At 32.8% G+C, this 23,902-nt stretch overlaps 1 protein-coding gene, 1 non-coding gene and 1 pseudogene across 2 annotated transcripts; 1 reads left to right on the top strand and 2 right to left on the bottom strand.

Moving 5' to 3' along the window:
• Positions 1-7,965: 7,965 nt before the first annotated feature.
• TRNAR-UCU (transfer RNA arginine (anticodon UCU)) lies at positions 7,966-8,038 on the bottom strand. The gene has a single exon. It is a non-coding gene; the product is annotated as a tRNA-Arg (tRNA).
• Positions 8,039-8,658: 620 nt separating this feature from the next.
• LOC125844701 (RHOMBOID-like protein 8) lies at positions 8,659-12,221 on the bottom strand. The gene is made up of 6 exons (XM_049524028.1): positions 11,842-12,221; positions 10,978-11,141; positions 10,735-10,898; positions 10,387-10,652; positions 10,118-10,244; positions 8,659-9,172 (listed from the first exon to the last, which is right to left on the bottom strand). Exons 1-6 carry the CDS (start codon positions 12,153-12,155, stop codon positions 9,050-9,052), a joined length of 1,158 nt encoding a protein of 385 aa, XP_049379985.1. The 5' UTR covers positions 12,156-12,221; the 3' UTR covers positions 8,659-9,049.
• An 8,499-nt stretch (positions 12,222-20,720) lies between these two features.
• Positions 20,721-23,902, top strand: part of LOC125844422 (serine--tRNA ligase, chloroplastic/mitochondrial-like) — a 4,526-nt pseudogene continuing 1,344 nt past the window's right edge.

Here is a 23,902-nt window from a genome sequence, read left to right as displayed (position 1 = left end):
AAGTTTTCCATTAGTTTATCTATCGCCTTCTTTCATAAGAGGGTCATTATTCCCGACCTTCATATATATTTCTCATGGGTAGGTGGGTGGGGGTAAGAGAAGAAGGGGACAATGCGGAATAGCATTTACAAAACTTATTTTCCTACTTTTTATATAGTTATTTTTCTATTTTTTAAGGAATTTATTTTCTTACAAATATATTGTTTAAAGTATTTTGATCAAGTAACACTACCACCACATTCACCACCCACAAGCACCATCCTCAGTCACAACCTAAGTTGTTGGCAACTATTACCATTAATTATCACTATTACTAGCAACTATTTACTATCATCACCACCATAACAATCACTGTTACCNTTTTTCTAATTTTTAAGGAATTTGTTTTCTTACAAAAATATTGTTTAAAGTATTTTGATCAAGTAACACTACCACCACAATCACCACCCACAAGCACCATCCTCAGTCACAACCTAAGTTGTTGGCAACTATTACCATTAATTATCACTATTACTAGCAACTATTTACTATCATCACCACCATAACAATCACTGTTACCATAACAATCACCAATTACTACCGATAATCAACACCATCAATCACCGCCATGTATCGTCAACTATTTACCATCGTCTTTAGCTATCACTATCATCCACCATTACTATCAGTCTATCACCAACCACAACCAACTACCACCATATCAACCTCCACTGCCAACTATTATCACCACTAGCTACTACCCACGACACCACTAAAAGTCAACCCGTCTCCAATTGATACCAACAACCACCATTGCTAGCTATCACCATCATCAACCGTCATAAAATGTTTTTAACACTTCTAAAACAGTCTTAATTATTTAATATTCATATCTTAATACAACATCTTAATTTTGAGATACGTATTTAAATTCAGACATCTAAATTTTAATATGTATCTTAGTACTCAAATTCTATATATCTTATCCTCATTATAGATTGTCTTTGGTAATGAGAAAATTAGAAAGGATCAACCATATGCCTACTCCCTCTTGTATGGTAGAGATAAGGTAACCATATTAAGAAATAGCCTTTAATTGGAGCAACAAGACTTGGAAATGATGATATACTAAGGCCACAAAAGAAATGGCACTTACTCAATCCCCCACCACATTACTATTCTTTGACTAACACAAAATAAATATAAGTCCATATTGTTAGTCTATTTTTTCTTCCTAATTTTTAACTAAGAAAGAGGCCAACTTTAAGATTCCTTCCCACTATGTGTACCCTTTAGTCCCCCACCCCCTATAAATTATAATCCATCCCTAAAAGAAGGAACTTCTAAAAAGATACAGATCACTTATCTTTAACTAGCCAAACAGCATTAAATGTAATATAGTACCACTTGTAGTTGTAGGCTTTAAATAGGTATCAAAAGTGAGATATACCTAGACCCTAGGAGTACTTTAGTTGAAATTGAAAATAAAATAAAATATTTGAACATGAAATTAGAAGTAAAAGTTAAATTTGAATATAAAATTTACTTTGGAAAAAATTCTTATGAAAATTTAAAATCGTTATTTCAGTTGAAATAAGTATTTCAATGTTTCATACATATTTGGTCAACTGCATACGCTTTAGATGTAGAAGTTTGGCAATGCCACTTGTTGTTACACGAATGGTTGAATTGTCGAAACTATATCATCCACTCTTGGTGCTAGAACAACATTTACACACATATTTGTACATCATGAAAATTGTGATGAGAAAAAAAGTATGTCATATAAATTATGATAGGTAGCATATTATTGAACTTAAATGAGAAAGGCATATGTACCAACACAACTACTTGAAATAGTTTGTCTCAAATCCATTAGATGTCTAGTAGCCATTTATATTGGCTTAGTTCTTTAGTTCTAGTCACACAACCACTCTTCGACGCGGACTATAATTTTCTTTTTTTCTTTTTCGCTATTTAAATATTACAACCCTGGAAGATATGTCCTACCTACATACATGATTGATATCACTATACAGAACGCGGTCAACTTGAAGTGGAATAAGCATGAAGGAAGGCGGTCAAAAAAGGCTACAGGTGGAAGCAATCGATGTTTTAATGGTAAAGGAATGTCAAGACACCTGTGGACATCCACTTGTTATCATTAAGATTGGTTTATCCCCAAAATAGTAGCTAAAAATATAGAGCTATCAAGAACCTAACCATTCTCCTATAATTTATGTGAGGGGATGTTTGAATGAGCTGCCAATTAAATGGACTTTTTGTGAGGTAATAAATTGTTTCGATGATAAAGATGCTCTTTTGGGCCCAAAGGAGTTGTACTAGTACTTAGTATTTAGAACCAAAAACTTTTGGACCCACACAAATAATTAAAATGAAGAATAATTATGGCATTTGGGTGGGTTTGGGGGGTGGGGGGAGTCATTCTCAAGAATATCTCAATTTTAAGGTGATGTTTAATTTTGGCCTTATGGTCTTTAATTTTTATCATTCAATACTTTAAGTAATAAAAAATAGTCGAAAATATCCCTTACAACGAAAAAATGCAAGGCACCAGTCAAGAGAAAAACTCCAAAACATTACTTAGTTTCTACACTATTTATGTTGATAGAGGCATAAGTTTAATTTCATAACATACAAACTTATGCTTTAAGGAATATACTAACATCTTTCGAGAAAATGACCAAAATGGCTCTTGATGTATGAGGCTTGAATATTCTTGGTCCTTTATATATATTACCTTACTAAAATAGTCCTTAATGTATATAAAAATATAATCATTTTGGTCTTTAATCCTAAAACTAACTATACAAGTGATATTTTTTGTTAAACTTAACTGTGGGTCCCACAAAATTGCCACATGGCAAACCCCTTCTCCCTCAATCTTCTCTCTTATGTTGCAACTTTCAATTGATTTAGTGCCGGTTTGGATTGACTTATTTTATGTGTTTTTAAGCCAAAATAGCTTTTAAGCAGTTTTGAAGTGTTTGGGTAAAGTTAAAAAATGTTTATAAGCACTTATTTAAAAGCCAAAATAACAAAAATAAGCCTAACTTATGGCTTTTGGCTTATAAGTCATAAGCCAAAAGCCACCTCCTCCTCCTTCTTTTCTAAACCAAATTTTACCAAGAAAAAAACAATTGACACACAAAAATCTCTTCAAATTTCAAAGAATATTTTAAGATTCTATTTTCCACCTTTATCCATTACGTTTTCGCCCTTTAATGTCAACAACGGAATAAAAAATTAATACATAAAAAAGTTATTAATCTTAAAAATGACAAAATTAGAAAAAAGTAATATTCTTCTCATAGATCTCTTCAACAAGAGAGAATACTTATTTTAAACTTGAAAAGAGTTAAATTATGGAGATCTTGTAAAAGAGAAATGGAGTGTTTCTAATTTACTTAGTTCATATTTATTTTAATGGATCGTTTTTTTTTTGTCTAAATATGGGAGTTGCTGGGGATTATTATTTCAGAGGGGAACTAACAAATGAGTGTAGTGTGTATATATTTTTTTTACAAGAATATGACAAGTGGATGAACTGAAAATGGAGCATGGCCTCTAATGGTGGTGAAAGAAAGAAGACCAAAATAGTCATCTGTTAAGTTTAACAGAAATTTTTACTTCTATGGTTAGTCTTAGGTTAAGGACCAAAATAGTCATATTTTTCTATACATTAAGGACTATTTCAATAACATGATATATATAGAGGACAAAATCTCCAACCCTTATATATCAAGGACCATTTTGGTTGTTTTCTCAACTTCTTTCTACAAAAGTTTTAGAGAATAATCTTGTCTTGCAAATTAAATACTACACAAAATCACAACTTATATCTAATAAAATAAAAATTCAAGATATTTTAATCCATATATTTTTATTTTTAGAGACGATCGTAAAAAAAACTTGTTTTAGAGGCTGGCAATTTTAGCATTTTCCTATTCAATTGAATCAAAGTACTAGATGGACCAATTGCCTGTTGCTCCCCAAGGCCTTTATAGGGAGAAGTATTTTTGTATGTTCAATTTAAATGGTGTGGTTTGTTTAGAGATGAAGTTTAATAAATAAATATTTTAAATCTTTTATTTTTAAATATACCATGACATCTTTGTGGAAATAGATCACAATTTAAAGTTAAATTTATTTTAAATATACAATATTAACATATTAAATATAATTTATAAATAGAATTTGATCAGGATAATATGTACGTAAACTCTTGTGAAGGGGTAATAATTTAAAGGGTTATATTCTATTATATTATATTATATTATATTATAATTACATTATTTTTCATAATTATTTTTTAAAAATATCATAACTCCATATATATTTTTTATTTAAAAAATGGGATGGACGGCGTTAAAGGCTTTATTTGTAGGCGCAATTATTATTAGAAAAAAGTTTGACCACTCACATTTCAACTTCAATTTTTCGGCTGGCTCATTTGGGGGCTGTCTTTTTTTTTTTCTTCGTTTTATGACCGTGGTATTTAGCCATATTTTATGTATCTCGATTAATTTTATGAGATATTTATCATTTTTTATCAGACATTAACAACAGATTTTAGGTAACTATGTTCACCAATGTTATGATAATTATAACTTTCACATGCTTGATTTCACTTGGACCCAGGGGCGTACCTATAGCTATCCCAGGGACATCCTGCGTCGAAAATTACGTTGTATATATATGTCAAATTCTACATTAAAGGATATGCATTAAAAGTTGGACACCCTTGACAAAAGCTATGCCTTTGGAGCAGTGATAATGGATGTCCATTTCAATGAAGGTTCCAAGTTTGAACCACAAATAGCACAATATTTTTTTATTTTGTTTTAACAGCCACACATCATTATTCATGGACATTCTTAATAAAATTCTGACTCCAACACTACTTGGACCCCAAAAACAACATCAAAGAAGCAAGGAAAAAGTTTGAAAATAAAAGATTTGATGCTTTCTTGTTGAGAATTGATCGAGAAAACGTCAAGAGTTTCTTTAATTTCATTCTGTTAGTTTTCCTTCAAATGAAGCAAATACCTTTTGGAGTTGCTTCATTTTCCTTCTTATTAATTCCCTTTTTTACTTTTCCAACGTTTGACTTAGCGAGGAAAGGTATAATATATAAACGTGTTCTTTAACTTAGTATCAATTGATATTTATGTTCTTTAATTTTGGATGTGCATAAGTAAACACTTAAATTTGTATAATGTTGAACAAGTAGATACATGTATCCTACACGACATAATACAAATAAGTTCAAATGTATCTCATGTGAATTGTCATGTAGGACTCGTGTGTTTACTTATTCAACTTTATACAAATTTGAGTCTTTACTTGTCCATATTCAAAACTAAAGGTCATTGATATTAAGTCCTGAAACTAAATTAAAAGAATATGTTTATGTATTATGGCGTGAATTATTTTTGTGAAACCATGAAGAATAAGAAGAAGATGAGTAATGATATGGCATCTCCAATATCTACTACTCCCTCAGTTACTTGTTTATTTGCTAATGTTTGTTTTTTGGAAAAATTTCATTAAAAAAAAATAAATAAATAAAGTAATAATTTTATTTTATCATCTCTAATTATCATAAATCATTGAGAAATAAATAAGCGTAGTAGTTAATAATGAAAAATGAATAAAATAAATGTGTTGGTCATTAATTCATTCAAAAGATTATATTCAAAATGGATTCAATAACAATATTCTTACATAATTGTATAGGGGACAAACAAAATTCAACCAAAATGACTGCACTAACTATATATAATGTATCGATACTATATAAACAACGTATAATTGTGTGTAAGTATGTATCAAAAATGTATATACATTTATACACACTGTTTATACAAAATGTAGCTATTGCAACAGTTCATCCTCTTGAACAAGTTGATTTTTTTCAATCTCAAACCTCCTCTGAACAATATCAAATTTTAGACATTAGTTCCTTTGAATCTTACTACAAAAGTTGAATTAAAGCAAACTACCAATTGTACAAAGTCTCTTATTGTTATTTATTTATAACACAACAACTCTTGTTATGTTTAGTAAATTTAAGGGAAAAAATGTTTGTATTTTTATTTTTTATTTTGGAATTCCAGGATAACCCGCAGCTGCTACAATCTCTGCCACAGCATCTGTCCTTCGGGTGAGCACTTTGTGCGCACTGGGTAAATCCCCCACTGTGTAATAGCCTGCAAATCACACATGGAATGTAAACCGCACTAGGCAAGCCCTATGCGACATGCTCGATGTTTTTTTTTTTTTAATATTATAGGACAGAGGTGATTTTTCTTTTAAAATAAATATGGGTCAATTTTAAGAGCATTATTATTTGTTTCAGTTGTATTTGCACGTAATTATTACGAGAATATATATGGGAGACAAGGCTGGTCAAAAGTACTATTTTTTGCATCACTCGGAAAAAGTTCTACATATGATAATGTTTTTTTCTGTGTGCTTGGTAATATTTAATTTATAAATTTAAAAGATTTTTTCAGAATATGCATTCCGTTGAGATTATTAGTATTTTTTTATGAAAAAATTGTAAGCCATGAAGGTAGCAATTTGTTACTTTCACAACTAATATCCAACATTGACATGAACATAAGTGAAATGTGCATAATGCCATAATCAAAGAGTTTAGACACTTAAGAGAAAAGAATTTGGGGTATGAGTTAGGCCCAAGACCTAATTTAACACATAATAATAAATATAAGGGGAACTTTCGCATATATCCACTCAAAAATAGCTTAATTATGCTTCATAGCTATAGTTTGCTAATTACGATTCGTAGCTATATGTTATAAGGAGGAGAGTGGCGAGCGAGATTGGGAGATGGAGGAGAGAGGCGAGCGAAAGAAGGCAGAGAATGGAGAGAGGAGAATTGTATATGTACATCTGTCAAAATAATTGTATATATGTAACTGATATACATATGTATTTGTATATCTGACGAGCGAGATTGGGAGAGGGAGAAGATAGGCGAGCGAGATTGAGAGAGGGGGGAGAGAGTGCAATAATTTGTATAATTCACATCTTGTTTGTATAATTCGCGGGTACGATTGTATAATTCACGTGTTTTTGTATAATTGAGTAATACAAAGTCTGGAATTATACAAATATGATAAAACTCAAAATAACGAATTGATACAAAATAAAAATATGAACTTTAAACAGTTATACAAATTATATTATACAAATTACATTATATAAATCACATTATACAAAATCCGAAAACTACACGTTTATACAAACTTTAAAAAGTTATACAAAAAAAGATTGAATGTATATGGTGATAAAACTAAAAACCAAAGGAAATTATCATTATATACAAATAAAAACCATCGTATACAAATACAAATCAAATGAAGAATTGTTAGTTGTGGATTATATGTGGTGAATTATACAAATGTGGCTAATTATACAAACTCGAAGCAAGCCCACGTAATTAATGGTTAATATTAGTCGCGAGTGGTAATTATAGCAAACTATAACTATGATGAGTAATTAAGTAGTATAAGTTTGCTTAACCGCGTAATATTTCCTATGCTTTATAGCTATAGTTTGCATATTTATGGGTTGTAGATACAGTTTAAGTTGTCTCGTTTGTATAATGCATGGGTGAGTTTGTATAATTCGCGGGTACGTTTGTATAATTGAGTTATTTTTGTATAAAATCGAAATAATGAATTTATAAAACACAAACATCTGAACTTTAAATAGTTATACAAATTCCGAATTATACAAACGTGCAAATTATACAAACTCGAAACCCCAACCCATGTAATTATCACTAAATGTTGATCGTGATTGGTAATTAACTAAAACTATAGTTATGATGACTAATTAACTAATATATGTTTGCTTAACCACGTAATTTTCCCTAAAAAAATACTACACAGACCTAGAACCAAACCGAGAAAAAAAATTAATTATAAAAATACACACGCCCAGTGGGACTCGAACCCACAATCGCTTGATTAGAAGTCAAGCGCCTTATCCATTAGGCCATGGGCGCTTGTTTGTGAAGATACACATTTGAAATAATTTACTCTTTTTTCTGGAAGGAAAACAAAAAAGAAATGTTCGAGCTAGTTTATTATTTGCTCTTTAATTTCTTTTTGTTAAGATAAGCTGCTGCCTAATTATGTACTGAGTCAGCATGCTTAGCTGTTGATTTGTTAGTTAGTTGTTGATTTGTTAGTTAGTTGTTAGTTTGTTAATTAACTGATAAGTTGAGTAGATTAGTTAGCTAAGTCACAGCGTTACAAGTGTTGTATATAAAGTACAGATTGGCATCTTCAATAAAATAGTTTTCTTTTTCCCCAAGTTGATCCACCTTGTGAAGGATGCTCTCATGGAGCTTGTATCAATGGTGGTTGTCTAAATTTGACACTTTTCTTATTTACTTTGGGATGGTAGAGAATTAGGTAAAAGAGGAAAATGTTCCAGCAGGACCCAACCTTGTATTCAGAAGGAGATCTCTCTTTTAGTCCTTAATTTTACCACAGATTTAAGGTTTTTTTCTATATTCTATCACATATTATACCGATTCCTATGTCTTCAAATAAATATTTTGGAAGTCTAGAATACAAAATGAACATTCTCAGGTTTCTATGTCATAAGGAGAAAATATGCATTATGAACAAAGTAACCATTGAACTTTAAAAAAAATAAACTCAAAAAACAAAACAAAATTGAATCCATATTCATTTGGGCACCCGATTTTGCTTCACATGAATTTAGACATAAATCTGTCACCTTGTTGAAACTGTGAGGCTGTGAGCTATACAAGCAGTGCCTTCGGATCCAGGAAAACCATAACAGAAAAGACACATGAGCACTAAGAAAAGAAGCTTTAAAAGCAAGAGGGACAAGGTTATCCACAAGTCAACAGCTAAATCCTTCATAGCAACAAGTTTGATGCTGATGTTATGCACAAGAATTTGATTAAGAACTCTGAAGCACAGTAGTTTATACAAGTATATATCCTGCGAAAAATTAGTCACCAGAACTCAACCATGACCTTCTAGGAGCATATCAGATTGCATATGTCCTGAAACCTTGCCTCTGAAATGTTGGCGAAAGGGAAAACTCTGAATCTACCAGTATTTGGACAACTCAAAGTCAGATGCTCCGAGTTAACCAACTTCTGCAGTATGCAAAACAAGAATTATTCACCACTTGTAAGTGTCTTCTTCTAAGATATACTGGTTAAATTGCAAAAGAATAAAAAGTGCATCCAAATTTGAGCTTGATTTGTGGTGGACAGAAGTAATAACAACAACATGAGAGAGCAGGACTAAGAGGATTATGACTACTAGGAAAGACAAATTTCCTGCTAGGTGGTCAAAAAATTACCACCGTGAAGAGTAAAGCAAACGATGCCAATAACAAGATGTTCTAATTAAGGAACACTAACAAAGCTGAAACGAAAGATAAAAGATGGTCCGAGGGTTACTCAAAATTATACTTTGTTCTGGGAAAATACCACCCTTATAAATTGCCCTATTCAAAGCATCACCAACGTTTAGACCAAATAATCATGCCATTGGTAGTGGGGATGGAGGGAGATCTATAAAACTCAAGAGCCAAGAATCTTCTTAGTTAATAAGCAACCTAATACAATCACCAATATATCCACAGCGCTACTCTCAAGTATATGATGTTATAATTGCTTGAAACAACAGTTATTTCAAAGATAATACGAAAGAATGTACATAAAGTGAAGACTATTTTTCTTGTCCTAGGGGATCNTATAAAACTCAAGAGCCAAGAATCTTCTTAGTTAATAAACAACCTAATACAATCACGAATATATCCACAGCGATACTCTCAAGTATATGATGCTATAATTGCTTGAAACAACAGTTATGTCAAAGATAATACTAAAGAATGTACATAAAGTGAAGACTATTTTTCTTGTCCTAGGGGATCNCCCCCCCCCCCCCCCTTGAACTACTCTTGATCTGTTTCTCATTTCAGTCCATTGATCTTATGTAACGTATAATTTCATATTTACTTTTGCATATCCTATTTCTTCTCAGACAAAAAATACTTTTCCCTTCTCATAATAGGATCAAGTATAATGAGATACCTCACAATGAAATGGCTTGTCAGTGCAGCTCCACCATTTGGATGGAATGCAATCAAAGTAGTGACACCAGCTACAATACTTGTTTATGTCAATGCCATGCAGAACTGCCATTATAATTCCTGCAAGCCTGCAGTTGGAATGACAACAATTCAACTCATTAGCTTAGAAAACTATAACTAGCCTAAGTAATAGTTCATGGTGAAATTGGATGCAAAGAAAAATGGAGCAAGAGTAAAACCATACAATCATCATACAGAGATAGAACTCACAAAAAAGCAAAAATAACAAGAGCAGCAACCCTCTGAACAGGCTTGTCCAAACTCTTCCTACATTTGACAATATCCTTGGCATCAAATTCAAATAAGCCTCCCTTATTTCGAGCTAGTTTCTCTTGTTGAGGCTTGAACAAGAGCACAAACCCCAGAAGGAATCCTGACATAAATCCTCCGATATTCGCAAAATTATTGATGTAAGGTATCAGTCCGAGGACAAGATTAGTCATCAAGATTGTCATGGTAGCCACAAGCCCAGAAAACTGCAATCAAAAGTAGGGAGATGACATTCTATACTATTTGACAGCTGAGATGAGAGGGGAAAAAGCTACAAGACTACAGGACCTTATTGGTATAAGATTTCCAATTCCTGATGAGGCCAGAGAGCAGTGTACCAAGCAATCCAACCAATGCACCAGAGGAACAAACTGATGGCCGATCTTGAACGAAAAGTGAAGCAACTAGACTACCAGTAATAGCTGAGAGTATGTAGATAACTCCAATCCTAACTGCAGAAATAGGAGCTTCAATCAAAGATTCAATAAACAACTTTCTCAATGAAAGAACATATTATAAGAATATTCTTACATGATCCAAATTCTTGCTCTAAGTGAAGTCCCACAAAGATTACTGAGGACAAGTTAATGATCAGATGGAAAAGCCCTGCATGTAACCATGGGCTTGTGAAGATACGCCACAGTTGTTGATTATTAGTCAACAATGTCTTCTGAAGTGCTCCAATTTCTTCCAACCTACATTGGCAAAAGATTTCATACCTGTTACTGGCAGCAGAACTTCCTCAACATAATATCATGTGCAAGACACAGTGTACAGCTCAGTAGTTCTTTGATGCACAGTTGGAAAAATAACATGTTTATATTAACATATAGGATAATATGCCTTAGTAAATAACCTCAAAGATTAAAGTAGCTGGTACTGCAATTTTCAAAGGCAGATGGGAAAAGCAGGTAATGTTTAACTTGTTTGCGAGGGATCTAGAGATCAATATGTTAGCGAACATGGAGCGTGGATTAATCCTGAAGAACTGCCATATGGAGAAGCAAGAGGTTCCATAAAGAACCAAGAAATATTTCAGAAACAGTTCATCACATGTGTATATATACAAAGTGCTTGTCTACTTGATGCAATAAAATTTTAGGATTCTGAAATGAGTTAGATGCATAAGAAATATACAAGACTGGCATTCAGCAAAGTACCGATTGCCGCCATAAACTACATTTTCAGGAGATACGAAACAATATAAATCTCAATAAACATTGTAGCTATACAAACTCAAATTCAAGCAACGTTTTCTCCTCAAATTTCATAAAGTAGTCCAAATCCATAATAAGTTCAAACGATGCATTGAAATAATGGAATCGGAATTTCAGGATTATCAAGTAATTAAGACAAGAAATAGAATGATTAGTGAAAGAGAAAGAAGGAACTGACGTAGAAGCAGAAGGACCGAGCAGAGGATTCTCGGAAAGAGGCTGAAAAGAGAACCTACGGAGAGGTTTTAGAGCACAATCTCCATGAGAATTCTCCCAACAGTCGTTAACAATCATTGTAACAGTGAAAGCGCCAAAGTGAAGGATCACAAAGAGAGAAATGATCCATGTGTTTGCTCTCTTCTGAGACAAGGGCCTAAAAAGGGGGAATGGAACTCTCTCATCGGCCGTCATCTCAGTGGAGAATGTCGACGCCATTGGAGCACATTGTTGCTTGATTTCAAGGTGGGTTTGTAATTTCGAATTATCTGCCATTATTTTCTGTGGGTACACATTTTTCTCTACTGGGTTATTTGAATTAAACTTGACAAGTTGGGGATGATCGATCCATGTGATATTCGGGGGTGGTTGTTGTTTATTGGCGGGAAGAATGCCAACAAGACGGTACGTTTCTCTTTTGTTTTATGCTATGGTGAACAAATTTATTTTACAAAAACCACACCGGCTAATTATTTAGAAATACGTTACTTTGTAATATTACATCTTATTAAAATCTGACCCATCCAGATATTAAGGGTGTTCATGGTTTGGATAAAAATCGATTTTATTTGACTTTGGTTTTAGATTTTAAAAAATCGATAGTATTTGATTTGGTTATGATTTTGTTCAAAAAATCGAAGAAATAACCGAACCGAACCGAATCGATAAATTATATACATATATTTTATTATTATACATACTTAATATATTATTTTTATAAACAATTTTAAAGATCTTATATATGCTTTCATCAAAAACTCTTTATAATTTACTGAAAACAAAAAAAATTGCCCAAGGTGAGAGCATTTATCTTATTGATTTCATGTATATGAGTGTCTATGACAATTCTTTGTGGGACTGGAAATATTATTGTCTCTTCCTACTAGGCCAAAATAGTAAATTTTAAAGTTTTATTCATAGTAAATTTAGTGATAGAAAATTCGATAATGTCACTCATTCTAACTATTTTTCGTTTGTAGTCACTTTTTCATGTTTTGAACGAATTGTTTCTTTTATTTTGTGTATGGTTAATAACTGAATAATCGAACCAAATCGAACCGAAACAGATAACAACCAAATCGATAAATGTATATTATATTTGGTTTGATTTGATTTTGATATTTTTAAAATCGATTAAGTTGATTTGGTTTTGATTTTGGTTTTGACTAATAACCAATCCAAACCAACCCGTGAACACCCCTACCAAATATATGTATCTCTAAATACATAACAATTTAAATACCAAATTAGTACTCCCTTTGTCCAACAATATACTTGTTTATTATTGATTTTGCAATAAAAGGGTAATTTTTTTTATATATTTTGTGCTATCTCTTTTTTGTTTTCCTCTTGAATTTCGGTGTTTTCTAACTCTTCTTCTACCTTTTGCTTTGTTGCTTTACTTTTAGTAGATTTCATACATGGTTTCTCGATTGCTCCTGTTTTTAAGCATTCATCTTTTTCAATTTTGAAAAAAAAAACTTCCGAATTTGCTGTTCACTAATTTTGACTGATTTGTTTTTTGTGTTACAACATGTATGTGTTACTTATGTTTTAAAATGGAAATTGATTGATAATTTATAGTAGTTTACACCTAAAAATTTAGTACCACAAAAAATATTATCCGTTACGGTATATTTCAGAGTAAAAGGAAGGTTGTTCTACTAAAATCCAAAGAGGTCCCCTTTTATCAAACTCAACAAATTAAAAATATTCCAATAGCTCACATCAAGAAAAATCATTAAGGGCAAATCACCACACCACCAAAATATAAAACTAAAAATAAATGGAAAAGTTTAAAGAAATATATTTGAAATGTGTATAATGGATGAAAGCAAACAAAGATTGAACACATCTTCACCCTTTTGAGAAAGAAACTAAAAAACAGTGTGTGAAAACAAAAAGAGCACGTAAAGTTTAAATGCTGGCTCCATCTTAAAAAAGGTTAAAAAAAAAAAAAAGTGTTCGTTTGTATTAACTTATTTTTAGGTGTTTTTGACTTTTAAGTAGCTTTTTAGTTTTGGAGGTGTTTGGAAAAGTTATAAAAGTGTTTTTAAGCACCCATTTTTAGGCCAATTTTTTTTGAAAATAAGTCAAAAGTTAAAAGTAGGTTATATCTACAAGAACTAGAAAGGATGTTAATTAGTCCCTCCGTTCACTTTTACTTGTCACTTTTTCTTAAAATATATTCATTTTTACTTGTTCTTTTTGACATATCAAGAAAAGAAAATAATATTTTTTCATGTTTACCCAACATTAAATACTCTTTCTTCAAATCATTTTCCAAAACTTAATATTAAACATCATTTAATAGGAATAGTTTGATAAAATATCTATATCAATAATCATTTTCTTAATGGATATACCAAGTGAAAATGTGATAAATAAAAGTGAACGGGGGAATAGATGCTAAAGTCACAAACTCTATCAAAATATAGACCATTTAAACATCAATATTTCATCTATACACATGGATATGGTAATATTAAACTGTCAAATAATGACTATTCTACCTTAAAATCCAAGACAATTTCCAATTTTTCAAATTTTGACAGATCAAATAATTCACCTTTATCAAACTCAACAAACTAAAAGTTATCAGAATGAGGGGTTGACTTAGTGGTAAGTTATCTTCAAGTTTCAATCTGAAAATCGATGATTTGAGTTATACTAAGAGGTAAATTATAAATAACTATTTCTGTGTAAAGCCCACAACCAAAACAACTGAGAAGTAAATGTCTTAGTTTCTCTTAATCTCTTTAGAAGTGATGTAAGATGTAAAAAAACTTGGATAAGTTAGCTAGCGTTTGGCCATAAATTTCCAAATATTCTTGGCAAATATTATTTGGGTGAAAATTTGGGTGAAATTTCACCATATATTTGGCCATAATATTTGGGAAACATATTTCACTTTTTTAGAAAAAAATGATTCATACCCATAAGTTTTAAAAACTATCAAAACTAACTATAAGTTTGTATTACAAGTCAATTAGATCTTCGTTGCAACAAACAACAAGTAATGTCCATGACACTGGAGCAATGTGGTAGTTTGGAGTGAGTGCAACAAGCATCATTCCATACATCCTTAAGTAGACAAAAAACATGACTTTGTTACTCTGAGCCAATTGTTCAACATTTTCATCAACAACCATATCATCACTTTCATATTCACTGAATATTTCATTACTACTTTAATGTTTCATGTAAAAAATTATGTAATACAACGCAAACAACTAATATAGAGGGTGTTTTTGTACAAGATACAAGTTTGGTGTAAAATTTTAATTTTTAAAAGATCCCAAATAATGAGATTTGGCCCAAATACTAGAAAAAACTAGTATTTGGGATATTTGCCAAAAATATTTGCCAAATTATGGCAAATTCTATGGACAAACACTATTTGCCAAATTTTTCTCCAAATATTACTTGGGAAATCTATGGCCAAACGGGTCCTAGAGTCAATGATTCCAGACTTTATCATGGACCTTAATTATGCTATTGTTATCACCAAAAGACCAAAACGGTGTTAAGACTTGAATTGTTTACAAGGAAATAAATTTCATTTGTAGTAACAGGTTTAGTAGCTTTTCAAATTTGCATAATGAGTAGTAACTCTAGCAAGTAACATCATGTTCCCTTCTTTTTTGGTTAAAATGTGTTCTTACTCTTCCACGCAATTCTGAGGAGATCAATCGGACTGAAATTAATCATTCTAACTTTATTGATTCATTATGGTCCAATGATAAGCTCAAAGAACTCAAATTTTATGAAGTTGACATAGCCAACCTTTGCACTAAACAACCATATTAGAGTTGTCCACATTGAATTATATCTACTATTCTACTACGGAGATATCCTTAAGCTCGAAAAAATAAATACAGGAGATGGTTCTTGTCTAAAGATCACGTAAATAACTTAATTTATATTCGTCCTCTTATAATAATTTGCTTGATATTGTTGTAAAATATAATGTGAACTGGATCACTACCTACCTTATTGCAGAGAGGACTTTGCAACATGCTTTCTAGCATTTATTAACAGGGTCAAGCATTGAATCACAACTATTTTAAGGTAAGAGTAGTTCACAATTTAAAGAGAATAGTAATGAGCATGTATTCAATATGATTATAATTAAAATCATAACCTTGTAGAATTCTTATTTAAAATTGTGTTAAGAGGTTTGTTCATGTTACTTTCATGGTAATAAATGTGACATTGATAAAAGGATAGTTCTCTTATTGTACCAATAAAATTTTCTTATCTTTATATTTATTTGATCAGACCCTTTTCATAGAATTACACTGATATATCAATAGACAGTGATATGTTTTAATAATATGTTCAATGAAAACAAATTATTTAAACTTTTAAGCAAACTCTCGGTATAATGTTCCGCAAACTAAATGTAACATTTATAAGTTTAACCATTTCTTCTTTATTTGCATCTGGCGTTCATTCTGCTATTGCTTAGTACGGTGCTTCTCACAATTAACATTTTACATCGCCTTCATCTGCTCTGGTTCTATGTATGTATCTCCTTCATCTTTTGTCTCTGTGCTTTTGGATGTGTTGTGTTTCTTCGTTTAATCGAATTTATATCGTATATATATGTCATATGTGTTCGTTCGTTTTTGAACTGAATTTGGAGCTTTTTGGTTCTTTCGACTTTTGGGGATTTGTATTTTTGAAGGCCTTTCTTTTTGGGGCCTAAAGGCACTGGCTTTAAGGTTGAGCCACCCTTGCGCCTTGCTTGGTCTTACTATAATGCAAAGTAATAGTTTTGTATTTTGGTTTTGCACCTTTTTGTTTGATTAATGGAATTTCATGTTACTATAATGCATACTGGAAAGATTTGGAGTTAACGTTTCAATTGTGTTTGTTTTGATCTTTTGAGCATCTCTCTGCATTCAATAACTCCACATCAACTGTTTTGAGTCACATTTTTTTCGTTTTGGCTTAGTTGAACAGAGGAATTAAAAAAGATTGTCCTAAACCTGGTAGGTTGGCTGCCGCGTAAAACTTGTCAATTCATGATGAATCCTCATATTTGATAATATAGATATGGTTGTTGTTACGATGTTCTTAAACCATTTGACACTGATTAAGCTCATTCCATGTATTATTTGCACAGTAGGTTGAATAGTTTGATTTACTGGAGCTGCACCATCCTAAGCAAATCATATTATTAGATTTTGGTTGTGAGCGTCCTGTTTGGATAAACTATTTGGGATTGATTCTTGGGACATAATGACATCACAAAGTAGTACACTCTACATAGAAATTCATTGCTCAATTGTATTGTGTTGGTAAATATCAGTTTCGGGGTGCAAACAGACAGTTAGTTGTTCGAGTTAATGTTGAACTTTCGGCTACAATTTGATATTATACCTTTCTATAATATCATAAAGAGGGAAGAAAAAGGTCTTTCATTTCCTACATTTTCTTAGCTAAAAGACTCTGGAATTTACAATATATTTACTCTTCTATGCGTCATGATTCGCGACTCTAAGCATTAGGTATATGGTATAGTTGTTACAAATTACCAACGTTTTACTACAGCTGAATGTTTCTCAAAACACTTCTTATTTTGATAAATAAATAAATAGATATTGAAGTTGTGCAAGTTGCTCTAAAGAGTTTGGTTACTTTGTGTTTTACCTGATCTGAATTTCATTTGTGGTTGGTACCTGGTAGATGATCTGGAAATGTAGGACATTTTATGGCGAATAGGGCTTATGAAAGGCACTCAGCTGACTACTTATGTCTGTGTATGCTAAAAAGGGAATTTCAAGTTTGTAATTTCCAGTTTGTGCAACTTCTATGTTGTTGAAGTTGAGTCTGTGGTTGTGGGTAACCCTAGGATACATAGAGTCATAGAGATTATGAAGAATGAAAAGAAGTGGAGGGAGGGACAGAAGGTAGGGTCTATGGTTGGGGAGTAGAGAGGCCTGACGTCTAAGTGAAATATTTACCTCAAAAATGACTGAAGCTAATACTAAAAGTTTTCGAACAATCATGCAACCTCACCTAATCTTCAAAATAAAACTTGCAATGGCTTAATAATAAGGTGGATAGTTAATACAGGATAAGCATACTTGTATTGTTGAACTTGGCACAAACAGTCAGGAACTTGACCGGCAAGACAAATAAAACGAGCTAGCAAGACCAATTCAAGCAAGTTGCTTGTGAACTGATATAGTCTCACATTTCTTTTTCTCCTATAAAAAATATTATTTTTCTCCTGTAAGAAAAACTTATTATACTTCAAATACTCCAAGTAAACTGCAGTTGTGATACAATTGGTGCAGAACCAATGAATGTACATGCTTCGTGTGCTGAGTTTATTACCCTGGCCTGTGGAAATGTCATCTGCTTTATAGAAACAGATATATGGATATTCTAATTTGTTTATATTAGTTGCTTCATATTCAATTTGTTGCTGCAGCTTCATAAATTGTATTCTGGCCACAAAGTAACATAAAAATTTAAAAGGAAAAATAAAGACAATTGCTTTGATGGTAAACCAGAGTAATATTTATAATAGATGCCCAAATCTAACTACTAGGTCCTATACATGCGGGGAATACAAGCCATTAGTTAGTGATTTGAGACAGATAGTTGAAATATTGATGACTTTTATGTGGAATCAGTCAAACCTAAGATCCAGTCCTTCCTAGCAAGCCATAATATATTGATGGGTTTAAATATAAAAGGTAACTACAATGTTGCATGAAGAGACACCTTAGAGTATTTGCATACACCTTATAGTTATTCTTATCCAACAATATATCAAAAGATATCAGGATATAAAAAACAAGCCCTTCACACTTTTTTCAACAATGTTGTAGAGTTGAGAGTGGTATATATCAATTTGGGGATCCAAAATAAGCAAATAATATCCTGGAAATCCTCTTTAATGATGAATTGGAAAACATTTGAGTCCATGCTGCCTTGGTACACACAAGTCCCTTCTTTTTGTTAAAATTTTTCTACTTAAGAAATATATCACTGTCACATAATCAAAAAGGTAAACTGTTACCTTTGTCAAAAAATAATCAAAAAGGTAAGATAGGAACCCTATTTTGAAGAGGAGCCCTACTGTGAATGCTAGGAAGTTTGGTAGACGAAAGAATTGCTAACATATATGTAGTGCACATGACTCTCAAAACTTTTTATATATCAAGACACTTCTTTTTGATCAGGTAAAAAATTTAGTTAATAATAGCAGGGCCAACTTAACCATATACAAAAGGTATACCAAAAAAAGAGAAACCTACTGTTTCTCTCCAATAGATACCGAATTCTTTATACAAATAGGAACTACATGGGGTGCACCAAAAGAAAATAAGGGATCGGAGAGTACTCCTCAAATGAGCAAAGCTCGTCTCCACTCCTCAAAAGCTCTCCTATTTCTCTCCTTCAAAACGATCCACATAAAAGCAAGAGGAGTAACATTCCAATCCTTGTGTCTTCTTCTCCTAGCTCCACTCTTCCAGCTGAACATCAACTCCTCCACGGATCTTGGTATTACATAAGTAACACCAAACCATCTAAAGATATCTTCCCATAACCTTGTAGCTAATTTGCAATGTAACAGAATGTGGTCCACATCCTCACCCCCCTCCTTACAAAGGAAACACCGGCTCATACATACAACCTTTTGTTTCCTAAGATTCCCGGCTATCAATATCACCCCTCTAGTAGCTAAGTGAAGAAGCACACCTTCCTCGGCACCTTAGGAATCTAGACCGAGGCATGTGGAAAATTAACCTCTGCCCTAATCAGAAGCTTCTCATAGAAGGACTTAACTGAGAACGAATTGTTATTCCCCAACTCCCAACTGAAAGCATCGGATCTGTCAATCAGCTGGAAGACCTTTAATGATACAAGTAAAAGTAAAGTTTCACTGGGATATTGTGTATTCAGTTGATTGTATTATTGTATACAAAGATTATTATTACAATGCACGTTTGTATGCATTTCTTTGCTTGCCAGGACTATCTACATAATATAGTTCTTAGTTTTTAGGAGTTTAAGAAATTTGCTGCTACATCAAAAATATTTTTTTTTGGGATCCGATGCAGACACAATTCAGATTCAGACATGTTGCATATTATTCTGGTTTATGTTCTGTTTTTAGCATTTCTATAGATTATTCTAACTAACAGTTAATAGTTTATACACATTATTAGCAACATACAGCTACTTATTGCTTTTATTTTCATATATACTCGACCATATGCACTATCCTTGTGGAAGTAGAAGCTGTCATATCATATATGTTCATATTTTACTCCATTACTCTACTAATATGCAAATTGATTTCTCTATTTCTTCAAATAATGATGTTGCAGAAGTTCTTTTTCACTTTACTCTAAGTAGAACTTTAAATAGTTTTAACCATATCAGGTGGCCATCTGATAATCACCACCTCCTGTACCTCTTGTTAGCATATGCATAGTTGAAGCTCTTCGAAAGAGTCAGAAGTTGCAACTAACTTCAAAAGAAAACCAGTCACGCCTTTCCCCTTAACCAGAGCACATCGTCGACCAAAGAAGCAGACAACGGGAGCTATGGTACTGCACTGCTTCTTCAGCTGAACTACCCTTCACTCCCTCAAACTTGCTGCAATCCCTCATTTCTCCCGAACCCTAACCTTTCGTCTAATGCCATACTATAATAGGCCTCTCCTCCCTTTTGTTGTTAGATCCCTTTCTGCTTCCGCCATCCAAACTTTTGTCACCGCCACCACCACAGAGAAATATCAAGGTATTTGTACTGATATTTTTTTTAGTTTTGTTTTGTTTTATTAAAAGATTAAATTTTGTGGCGGTGAATATAGTGTTGAAGCCTCAATGGAAAGCTGCAATTGATTTCAAGTGGATAAGAGATAATAAGGAGTCAGTTGCGGTTAATATTAAGAATAGGAACTCTAATGCTAATCTGAGGTTGTTCTTGAGCTCTACAAGAAGTTGCTCAATGTTCAGAAGGTCCATTTTCTATCCCACTTGTTTACTCTTTTGGCAATATAGTCTAAACCTTTCGGTATTTTGTATTTATCTTCAAAATTCAGAATTCAGTTGTGCTGTTAGTTCAATTTGTTAAATTAAAAATTTAACTTAAGTGGACGTTTTAGTCAAAAGGATTCTGAACATTAGCTACTGCATCACTGTATAATCTTCGTGAACATTTAACATTTTACAGACATATATACATGATATAATGGAATTAATGGAAAATGGAATTCAGAAGAAGTGTATGTGACTCTATAATGTGGATAACCAGGGTCATGATATAAGTTTGAAAATTCTTTACGAGGAGTATGAGCATTTCTCTTACGTTTCTCTCCTGTTTTCTAATGTTGGTTCTGGGAAAGTTCCAGCCTCCCTCCTGCCAACTGTCTAAATTGTGTTTCAAAGCAATTCAGAATTACTTTTTTTGCCCTCCTGCCAACTGTCTAAAAGAGGTTTAGAATCAGTTTTTCTCCCTCATGACAACTGTGTATATTGCATTTTAAAGAATTTCAGTGTTAGTGTTTCTTACTTTTGGCAAAAATGATTGCGGATATAGGTATCAGGTGGCTAGTAATTTATTAATGGATGTGTTCTGCTGTGTACTTCTTGTAAATTGCATTTATATTCCAGATATGACCCTGTATTCTGTAGAGATTCCTTCCTCCTGTTATCTTTCCCTCTCCTTTGCATTATAGGATAATGATACATGATAAAAGGAGCAGAATTTCTGCTCATTACCATTGTCTTGATTATTTCAAAGTTTTTTAGTGCTTTGTGCTGCATTCATAGAGCTTCGATTTGTGCATAGAAGTAACACATTCACATGCTTGAATGATTTTTTGTAGAACTGGTTATTCTCAATATTAGCTAATTTTACTCACAGATAACAGGAAGTTGAGAAGTTACAAGCAGAGAGAAATGCAGTTGCAAACAAGATGAAAGGAAAACTAGAACCCTCAGAACGCCAGAAGCTCATTGAAAAAGGTTCGTTTCTTATTTTATGTCCACCTTGAAGTTTTTGATGGCTAGGTTATTCATTGTGTGAATTGTATTTTTCATCAGGAAAGAATCTGAAGGAAGAACTTGTTACTTTGGAAGAAGACCTGCTAAAACTTACAGATGAACTACAGCAAGAAGCACAATCCATACCTAATATGACACATCCAGATGTTTCATTAGGAGGGGAAGATTCTTCAACAGTCAGGAAAATGGTACTTCTTATTTGATATACACAGGTGTGCAGACCACATTGTTTTGATCCTGCTCAAGCCTCATTCACATTCCTTGTATTTCAGGTTGGTAACCCTGTTGAGTTTAGCTTTGCGGTTAAGGACCATGTCCAGCTGGGAAAAGAGCTAGATCTGTTTGATTTTGATGCTGCAGCTGAGGTATTCTTTCTCACCCAAGGTATTTGTTTTGTAACCTAGAACTAACTTAGTGGTTGTATATATTATCAATACAATCCATTTGTTTTGAGAAAAAACCAGTCTCTTCCTCACCATGTTACCCTTTGCATATTGGACCATGGTCTTCCCAATATCTTTCTGCTATCGAGTTATCAGACCTAATGTTATAGCCACCATTGGCTTTCATACAGCTATGCCAAGCTGGTAGTAAATTGTGTTTGCTGGTTGAACGTTGGTCTTCCACTACTTAGTTTTTTAGCAGAGTGCTTTCATCCAAAGATCGTTGGACATGATTAAGTTTGTACACCACATAGGAAAATTGACCTGCTACCACTTCTTACTTTCAGAAGATGGGTTGGTTAGAGGAAATCTTGTTTTAGTTTGCTTATGGTTAAGTTAAATTTGCTTTTCAGGTCAGTGGGTCGAAGTTCTATTACTTGAAGAATGAAGCAGTTATTTTAGAGATGGGTCTTGTAAGCTGGGCAGTTTCCGAGGCCATGAAAAGAGGTTTTACACCTCTGACAACTCCTGAGACTATACGGTCATCTGTGGTGGAAAAATGCAGATTTCAACCCTGTGGAACAAACACTCAGGTTTGTCTTTCACGAATGTTGATGCCATTTGGATGATTTCGTCCACAATCCGTGATGTGTCCTTTTCAGCTTCTGTTTGTGAACATTGCCATTGTGTTTGTAGATAGTTGTTATCACTTTGCTTGAAAATCAGATTGAGAGATAACCACAAGAGCCAATTTATGGTTATCTTGTATTTTTTTGAAGAGCATAATATATTCTCTTTTTTAACTAATTTTTGATGGTGACGCGAATTGTTTTTACTCAAACCAAGTCTTGAGCTACCAAGGTAACCCTGGTTTTACTGAAATAAGAGTTAAATAACCTGGACATTGTTATTTGAAGCTAGAAACTTGTTCTCCTCCAAAGTTTGGATTTTTAACTTCATATGCAGATTTATTAGCTGATAATAGAGCAAGCTCTTTACATGAATCTTATTCATGTTCTAAACCTCTTACTTGCAACATGTTAGTCTTTAATTAAATGTATAACTATGTGTGTTTTACTTTTCTTTTTCATTCTTGGTTATGTTTGTCATTGTTCTAGGTAGGCTTTGTGATTTTTTCACTTTGTTTTTGGGTGGGGGAAGGAGAAGCTGAAACGATATCATTCACTGAAATGAATTGGTTAAATTGGTTTAGCTGATGAATGATATTTTACTAAATGACTGGTCCATCAAAAATAGTGATCCGTGCCTGATTGGCACCGCTGAGATTCCAGTAAGCGGAATACATATGGACTCCATTCTGTCTGAGTCTTCATTACCCTTGAAATATGTGGCGTTCTCGCATTACTTCCGGACGGAGGCTGGTGCTGCAGGAGCTGCAACTAGGTTACTTGTGATTTCTTATCTTCCTGTCATTCTTTTCTTTTCCTGTCTTCCTTTTCAAAAAATATTTTCGTCTTCACTTAATATGTGATGACATATGCTATATATAAAGAGATAATGCATATCCATGTTTTGCAACTTTCATACTTAAACTATGGGGTGTTGCTATTACCCCGTAAACTACTATTGTTTCCAATTTACC

The sequence above is a fragment of the Solanum stenotomum genome, chromosome 11 (genome assembly GCF_019186545.1).
Source record: "Solanum stenotomum isolate F172 chromosome 11, ASM1918654v1, whole genome shotgun sequence".
In the NCBI taxonomy this organism is placed as follows: Eukaryota; Viridiplantae; Streptophyta; class Magnoliopsida; order Solanales; family Solanaceae; genus Solanum; species Solanum stenotomum.
This window is presented reverse-complemented; position numbering and strand designations above follow the sequence as displayed.

What these genes read in the sequence shown, in the direction of transcription:
- LOC125844701 (XM_049524028.1), bottom strand. Translation starts at nt 12,155, where the DNA reads ATGGCAGATAATTCGAAATTACAAACCCACCTTGAAATCAAGCAACAA. An exon ending in AGAGCAAGAATTTGGATCAT is followed by an intron (nt 10,899 to 10,977) that starts GTAAGAATATTC and finishes CTATTTCTGCAG; the next exon opens with TTAGGATTGGAGTTATCTAC. An exon ending in ACAAGCCATTTCATTGTGAG is followed by an intron (nt 9,173 to 10,117) that starts GTATCTCATTAT and finishes TGCATACTGCAG; the next exon opens with AAGTTGGTTAACTCGGAGCA.